This window comes from Sinocyclocheilus grahami, unplaced genomic scaffold (assembly GCF_001515645.1).
Source record: "Sinocyclocheilus grahami isolate Dianchi unplaced genomic scaffold, SAMN03320097.WGS_v1.1 scaffold113.1, whole genome shotgun sequence".
Taxonomy (NCBI): Eukaryota; Metazoa; Chordata; class Actinopteri; order Cypriniformes; family Cyprinidae; genus Sinocyclocheilus; species Sinocyclocheilus grahami.
Genome location: NW_015505292.1, coordinates 540,804 through 549,623, shown reverse-complemented (window position 1 = coordinate 549,623; position 8,820 = coordinate 540,804). Strand labels below are relative to the sequence as shown.

Sequence of the window (8,820 nt, the reverse complement as noted above, 5' to 3'; positions counted from 1 at the left end):
ATATATATATATATATAATGGCATTAGAGATTACATTGCTGTTCAAATATTTTGGGGTCTGTAAGATTTTTATTTTTTATTTTTTGAAAGAGATTAATACTTTTATTCAACAAGGATGCATTAAATTTATCAAAAGTGACAGTAAATACATTTGTAATGTTACAAAAGATTTATTTTGAGCTTTCTGTTCATCAAAGAATCTGGAAAAAAAAAATTCAACATTGATTATAATAATCAAATATTAGAATGATTTCTGGAGGATCATGTGACACGGAAGACTGGAGTAGTGATGCTGAAAATTCAACTTTGCATCACAGGAATATATTTATTTTGAAATATTAAAATAAAAAATATTTCACAATATTAAATTTTTTACAGTATTTTTACTGTATCTTTCATCAAATAAATGTGGTCTCTACTCTTTAAAATAATTTAAAAAATCTTACCAACCCTAAACTTTTGAATGTAGTGTATATTTTTATATATATGTTGCATTTTTTGTTCTTTAAAAAAAAGTCCCCGCAGAAACTTTATTCGAACATCCTGTGCGAACAAGGCCTCCTTTTCCTTCTCTTGTTACCTAACTTTCCCACTTCCTCTACGTGCTCAGTGGCAACGTGACTTTTTGGAGCCGCCATAACAGATTTTGACGTGTCTCTGATTGTTGCACAGGCCTGGTTACTGAACAGAACCGGATTTGAACTTCCTGCACCCCGTGTATCATGAAAACTATCAGTTGTACTGTCTGTAGCCTGTCTGGACAATTTTTTATTTCAATTTTTTTTAAAGAATTTGGTGGCCATGTGCATGACTTTTCTTTCATATTGCTCATTTCTCATTTCATATCTCATTTCCTTCATATCTTTTAGGATAAGTATTATATTTCATGAAATCTGTTTTTCTGTTGAGGAAGTATTTAGGAAACATCTGAAGCGGCAATGATCTACATGTCTTGTAGAGAGAAAGTGAGGAGTCAAACATGTAAGGAACATGTTTCAGAAGGCTTTGAGATGTTATTTGTGATGGATAGGACTGGAGCCGTACCTGTTGTATGGGTTCCTCAGGAGCAGAGCCTGACTTCCTGTACAGCTGTCAGAGGGAGTGTGGCAGCCGTATACTGGAGGAGGGACAGGATACTGCTGGTCACCTGAAATGCAACACATATAAATGAAAAGCCTTTGATAGAGTTTATTTCTGGCATTGATTTGAATTCTAAGATCTTACACCCAGGCATCTACAACATCTTTGTATTGGCCAAAATTTTGATTTAGAATTGATATTAAGCTTATTTATTATATATATATTGTTCATATATTATGTTTATATTATTATTATTATTATCGATATTGATATATTTTATATGAATATATTTACATGAATATAAAAATAATCTAAAATAAATATCGCACTTTTTTATTATTATTAATAACTAATTAGTTACTAATTAATTATATTATTATTATTAAACAAATATTTTTATATTATAGACATTAACTCACACATTATATAAATGTTGTAAAAAAGAATTGTAAGTTAAAAATTTCAAAAATAAATATTAGTATTTATTTTCATATTTATCTTGTGCATCTTATTGTCATGGTTTTAAATTCATCTGAGTATTATTAATATAAACATATAAATATTGTAAAATAAAATGCTTTAAAAATACACAACATTTTTGTTTATCTTTTGTGTATTAATTTAATGTCTTTTTGGATTTAATACCTATCTTTTTGGATTTTAGTATCTACATAAACTCTATAAATATTGTAGAAAATAATTATAAAATATTATAAAAAGATAAATATTTATTTTTAATACTTATCTTTTGTGTGTGTTTTGTTTTCTTGTCACTGTTTTATGTTTTCTTCTAAGTTGCGCATAACTTTGGATCAGTTTATATGTTTTAAATAAATAAATTATTTTAAAATAAACATGACTTGATACAGTACTTATGCAAGAGATAAAGAAAAAAATGTTTTAAAGAAAAATACACTTTTTTTTCCTTAACAAGAAATGTTCTAATATTTCACCTCTTTCACTGCTTGGATAACCACATTGTGTGATTGTGTTTTAATACATTTTGTTTTTAATAATTCCCTGCAGAGTTTAATTAACGAGAATGAACATTTGTGCACTCTGTGTGTCTTGAGTCCCTGATGGAAAATAGCCATGCCTAGATGCTCAGAGTATCATAACTTTGCTGTTCCAGCGAAACGCATGATCGAGCATGTGTGGCGTAGTCGTCTTATAAAGGGAATACGAGAGTGAGGGAGGGTTATGGAGACGCAGCCAAGTACACTTAATAGTTGTGAAAACAACAGACTGACTTTCTTTGAAGCCATAAAGCACGCAGACCTCTCGCTCTCTGTTTCAAAGTGCAAATGAGGAATCGCAGCTTTGTCTCATCCGGCCCCCGTATTGTGAATGCGTCCCATGGTAGTTCTAAACATTCCGAAAGGCATTTCACATTGCCGAGTCTTCTGGTCACAAGCACGGAGACCTCAGGGAGAATTTACTGCAGCACAACGAACACCAAATCGACCGGTTAGCTGTTTGCTGATGTTTAACATTATGACGTACGTAGAGCAGAGCAGAGCAGAGAGGACTATGGGGAGGGAAAAAGTTTAGGCTGATTTACTGTTCAGCAATGGGACGTTTTGTGCAACTTGCCCCCTGAATGACATTACAGAGATCGGTGGACGAAGTACACAAATCAAGTACTTGAGTAAAAGTACAGATACGTATAATAAAATATTGCTCCAGTAAAAGTAAAAGTACTCCTTTTTCAATTTTACTCGAGTGACAGTACAAAAGTACTAAATTTTTTATGTACTTAAGTAAAAAAGTACTGAATTTAAATTTATATTAGCACATATTTTTTTATAATCCTACTGCTCAAAATACCTGGGATTTTCCCAAAATATCCACTATATGGAGTCAAGATATATTTTTGTTGTTGATATGGACTACGTTGACGAGAGTATGAATATGAACGCGCATTAATTATTTTATTTAGTCTGTGTTATTTTAATGTTTCTGGGTTTGTTTGTTTTTTTACCTTAAACATAGAGACACAGATGTTGATGTGTCTGCATTCAATCATTTCAGTGGGCTTAAATAGATCCCCCTTTACAGCAGATTTAGTTCACAAACAACTGACAGTTTTGACCTAAATATGATTTTCAGTTACAATAATTAATCCTAAAATTCGACATTAGTAACTTACTTTTAGCAGCATCAGACGCGCGCGCGCTCACAAGATTTACTTGTGAATTCAGTTCACTGGAGACTCGCACTAAACGGTTCATTTGAATCAGTGAGTTGTCGACTCGAGAACAGCTGCAATCGGTTCATTCTAATTCATCAACTAATCATTTGGTGCGATTTGCAAACCGATTTAAAAGGTTCCTTGAAAATAATCAGTTTTATGAAATGTAGTGAAGTACGATCTTATGCTTTGGAATGTAGTGAAGTAAAAGTAAAAGTTACTCAAAATAAAACGACTCCAGTAAAGTACAGATACTTGAAAAATGTACTTAAGTACAGTAACGAAGTAAAGCTACTCCGTTACTGTCCTCCACTGTCGCTCTGTAAGTTCAAAGAGCAAGGGCAAGATCTCAAACACGCAGAAAGTGTTTGCAGATTAGAATCTCTTCCAATATATGCATTTATAAAAACATTATAAAATGTAATTCAGTGCATGGTGTGTTTGTTTACCCATGTTGCTTTGCTGCGTGATGGGGTCCTCGTGCTTGAAGGAATGGTTGGGAAACTGCGAGGTGTGGTGGGAAGGCGTGTGTCCGTAGTTTGTGGCTCCATCAAAAGAAACTGTGCCGTAACCTGGGACAGATAATATAAATGAAGTCAGAAATATTGTAAATATATATATATTTTTTAATATATTATCATAAAAAAGTTAGAAAAACATGTTAATTCTATTTTAAAATACATTATTTTTATATAATAGTAAAAAATGTAAATATTTATTTTACACATGTTTATATGTTTTTGAATTGTATTATTATTCCGTAAAAGTCAAATATTTTCTTTCGAGATGGAAATATAAATGAAGTTAGAAATATTTATATTTTATATATATCTTTTAAATATAGAATTTGTACCATTTATGTTTTTGAAATTTTAGAATTGCCAAATTGTTCAGTAAACTTTTTTATTAAACTGTTATTAAACACACGGCTACTCTCCAGATAATAGGAATATTCTTCCTTGGATCGTAATCAGCCCTCCGTTTCCCAGCGGGGGTGAGCGGACAAGCTGTGCGAGGAAAACAAACGCTGGCAGGACGGTGTAGCCGAGAGCCGACACTAGGTTTAGGGGGTGAATCATGCCTCGGTGTAACCCCAGGTCAGACGTAGCATCGTAAATCACGGTCTCCCACCACTATCTTCATTAATTACAAGCCAACCACTTTCACCTCAGACAGAGGAAAACTCATTAAAGATGACCATTTCTCTTCCACCCTACCAGGACTCAGCAAGAGTTTGAACCTGGGAGTCAGTGAAGAGCTGGTCACTGGCTGGAAGTGAAGCCTGATATTGTGAAGAGTGGCAATACCCACAATTAATTGTAACTTTAGATTTCCAAAATGCAATTTAGAACTAAATGAGCATCAGATGTCTTAGGGAGTGATGGTGGTTTTAAAGATTTCTCCTACGTCTGGGTTAACTCGGACAAGACAAGATCTCATGTATGATGTTATTTATTATTATTGATTATCTTATTTTATTACTATTGACAGAGGAGGGCTAAAAGTTACAACATTTTAATTAATAATAATAATAATAATAAAATTATACAAAAAATATGAATCCCAAATAGCAAGTATTGGAGTGAATCAACAACTTGGATTAAATTTTTAGAAGGACTGCAAAATATGTAGTAATTTTGTAAGGTGTTTATTGATAAAAAGGAGGAAAATTATCCATTTATCTAAAATCATAAAATGCACAGAAAATATCAAATATGAATTTGATTTAACCAATAATGCAGGTCTCCAAACGACTTATCATCAGAAAGAATAAAACATTGATTTTACTTTTCTCGTTGTGTGTCTCTATTATCTGTTCTTATTCATAGTATCTTGCAGTCAAATATAATTTCAAAACATATTTTGGAAGAATGTGCAAAATCATTAGGCATTTGCAGTACTTCTCAAATTTAGTCTTTTTTTTTTAAATCTGTTAATTACTTAAATACAGTCTTCAACAATATGATTATTCAAATAGGTATTTAGTCATCGCTATGTAAAATAAAACCATAATAATATTAGAAGTTTTTTCATCTTTGTTTTAAAAGATGCAGTTTGTCATCATGAAGAGGAAGAAAAAAATATTTTTCTTGCCGGACTGCAAAATCTTTATTATCCCACAAGTTGAAAACCCCAAGCCAGTAACCTGAAGTCTCTTACACAGTGACACAGTTATGAGTCACATGCATTCAATGCCTGTGTGATGAGATGTTTGCAGCATATCTGTAAAATATCTGGGAACTGTTTATCCAAATACAGGAGCACTGAGATACATAATTACTCAAGGCAGATACATATGTGAGAGGTGATGACCCTGGTGATGGATAAATCACAGAATACATTTACTCATTTACTTATTGTAGTTCATACAAGCAAACTACACAATTTACACTATTCAAAAGTTGTCCAATAAAATACTCACACTAAAAAGTTCAAATATTAGAAGATGATAAACTGACACAAATAAGGGTTTAAAATAATAACAACCTTCTGAAAGTCTTATTTGTAAATACAAATTTATTTTAGTTCATTAAAAATAATTATTGAATAAATGTGTAATTAATTTAATTAATTATAATAACATTTATTATTAATAAACAAAAAATAAAAAGTCTTTGTGTAATCAATATTTCTGAACACTGTTGTCCTACTTTGACATTTCATCTAATTTATTAACAGTGACTTTTAGGCCAATATCGAAGTCATTTAAAAGTTTCAGCATGTTATGACTTTTAGAGTGATGACATACAAAATCACAACTAAAAGTAAAGAGCAGAAATCTTAAAATTTTTAGTTTTTTCAAAAAGTGCAACATAAAAGCTGAAGCTTGAATTAAATGTATTAAACAGATTAAATCTAAACAGAATGACTGGAATAAATTTGAAATTAAAATAAGCTGTCAATTTATAGGCCCCATAAACTCTTAAAAAGAAATGTTTCAAGAGGATGTTTTTCGCAGCGATTCAATATAAGAACCGTTCTGGGTTCCACAAAGAACCTTTCAGTAAACAGTTCTTACAAGAATCATTTTTTTCTTAATGTGAAATTGTGAATTATATTTTAAGAATCTTTTTCCACTATAAAGAACCTTATGTGGAATGGAAAGCTCCAATAAAGAACCTTTATTTTTTAAAAGTGGTCTATTAAAATGTCATGCTTTTTGCCCTTAATAAATATATAAAAATTTAGACTTATTGATAAACGATGGCTAATCTTATTCAAACATTTCAAAGCAATGTCACAAAGAAGCAAGGACAGAATAACAGTGATATTTCAAGCAGTTTCTCACCCTGATTCCTGGAGCTGGGCTGGCTGTCCATGCAGCTGGAGAGGTAAGGACCATTGCTGAACATCCTGGGCTGGCTGGATGGAGTCTGGCTGGGTGTAGGGGCCCCGAAGGCTCCGTACCTGCAGGCCCCAGTGCCAGTGAACTGTCCGGAGAAGTGCAGGGTGAAGGCGCTCAGCCCACAGTGAGGGTCTTCATGGGGGTCAGCCGTACCCCAGCTGGGCTCCTGCTTGATAAAGGAGTGCTGGGCCAGCGAGCTGTAGGGCGAGCCAGTGTGAAAGTCCAGCATCGGAGCCCACTGTGGGGTGCTGCTCACGGGCAGGGCGCAGTTACCGTTCCCCCCGGGCAGCGGGGGCACGGGAGGGAGAAGAGTATTGAGGTCACGTACATCAGAACCCATTTTTGGCTACTTACAAAACAGGCCCAGCTGAGAGACGTTCGAGTTCGGTGCTAAAATCCAAAGTCAAGGTGTCATTGCGGAGTCAGGATGGGTTCGTTTTCAACCAGAATAGTCCATGTCACAATGGGAGAAAGCAAACGGGGGCTCGGTTGGGAGGTCCCAGCAGGGGCGAGTTCTCGCAGGCTCTGTGAATGGAGTGAAGAGAAAAGAAGAGATGTTCCTCCTTTCTTGCGTGTCTGTTTTCTTTGGAGGCCCAGGAGCTCACATACAGCCACTCTGAGGAGTCGGGAGGAGGAGGAGGAGCCACGGCTAGTGAGGATGAGGAAAGATGAGCACAACACTTCATTCATTTACTTCTCCCTGTACAATACTCCTCCCTGTATACTCATGCAGCATGCTGGGAGTCTCAATAAACTGTGTGTTTGTGGGAGTTGGGTGGATGGATAACAATGATTCAGAGACTGACTTTTTATGAGCTTTGAAACACGTTTTAGAAGACACTGTAAAAGTGTTCATAAATGCACTTCAGATTTTGGCTTCCCGTGTACAGTATGCAGATTTGAAGGACTGTGTGAGGTGGCTATTTAAATACATTTAAATTCCGTTTTGAATTGGAATTTAAATTTTGAATTGGTTTGTGAAAGGACAAGCTGTTAGTTTTAATAATTGTTCTAACCCTATGCTTCGGTTAAATAGTCTTTCATTTAGTTATTTTGAGGCGCTTGACTTAATGTTTTCTCTCTCTCTCTCTCTCTCTCTCTCTCTCTCTCCCGTTCAGACGGCATAATATGCATTAAACAAATGCGGCTGACCTTTTATAATTTAGGGCATTTTATTAAACTGTTTAAGAGCATTATGGCCGTAAGAAATTCATGCCAATGAAGGCGAAATTATATATTGTCTAAGTGTAACAAAATCTTTAAGATTTGTTACAAAATATTTAAGAGAACGGAAATTGTTCATTATTAAACGGTGTGTTATTGGTAGTCACGTTTTTTAATTTATGGCAGACCGAAAAAACTTCAAACAGACGAGGGTAATACAATAACAATATAATAGTAATAATAATAATAATAATAATAATAATAAATGTCCAATCAATTATTGGTATTTAATATGTTTAAAAAAAAATACCCAATCGGTCGTGTCAGCCCTTTTTTTCCTCCCAAAATAAAAATCAGTTTCATGACAATTTTATGCAATGTGTCTTCATTTTAAAATGAACTTAGGCTTAATATGCAGCAATGAAAATAAACCGTACAGAAGATAGGCCTAGTTATTTCTTATTTTTAAATCGGTCGTTTTTTTAAATGATTCATATTTCATAGTTGTTTTTTATTTTAATTATTCTTTGATTGATTTATTAAGCTCCGTTATTCATAATGTTTCTCATTACCTAATATTTATGAAAAGCGCTGCATAATTCAATGAAACGACTTGCTTAACGATGATTCAACTCGCTCCAAGTCAGGAAAAGAACCTTGAGGATCCATAACAACTGTGTTTAAGTGCAGGGCGATTTTTGTTTGAATAAAAGTTTCTTATCATTATCAAGTGAGAAACTCTGCAGGTGCTCACGTTCACCTGAACTTCCGAACTGTGAAATAATTTAACAGTCAAATACAAAAGGAATGAGTCACGTTCTTTTAATTACAAAAAAATGTAAAGTTAGATTTGCACATTTTAAATGTAAGCCGTCGGTCGTTATGCAAAGCAATGAAGGGGGTTTGATTGATCGAATCAGAAAGAAATTCCACGCAGGCAACGTCAGTTAAAGCGCATGTACAAATGAAACGGTTTTGTCTTACAATTGGCGACCATCAAGTGCAGGACGATGAAAGGCCGATGAAAAATACGCGATGT

General features: G+C 33.9%; 1 protein-coding gene across 2 annotated transcripts in view; it reads right to left on the bottom strand.

Annotated features, from left to right (window-relative positions):
* The window catches only part of LOC107589215 (WT1 transcription factor), an 18,344-nt gene extending 11,081 nt beyond the window's left edge, over window positions 1–7,263 (bottom strand). For both annotated transcript variants that reach the window (XM_016277578.1, XM_016277579.1), the window contains exons 1-3: window positions 6,561–7,263; window positions 3,721–3,843; window positions 1,045–1,147 (exon numbers count right to left, since the gene is read on the bottom strand). In XM_016277578.1, coding sequence (XP_016133064.1) covers window positions 1,045–1,147; window positions 3,721–3,843; window positions 6,561–6,957 — 623 coding nt within the window. In that variant the 5' untranslated portion in view covers window positions 6,958–7,263. The remainder of the gene's footprint in view (window positions 1–1,044; window positions 1,148–3,720; window positions 3,844–6,560) is intronic.
* Window positions 7,264–8,820: the final 1,557 nt, after the last annotated feature.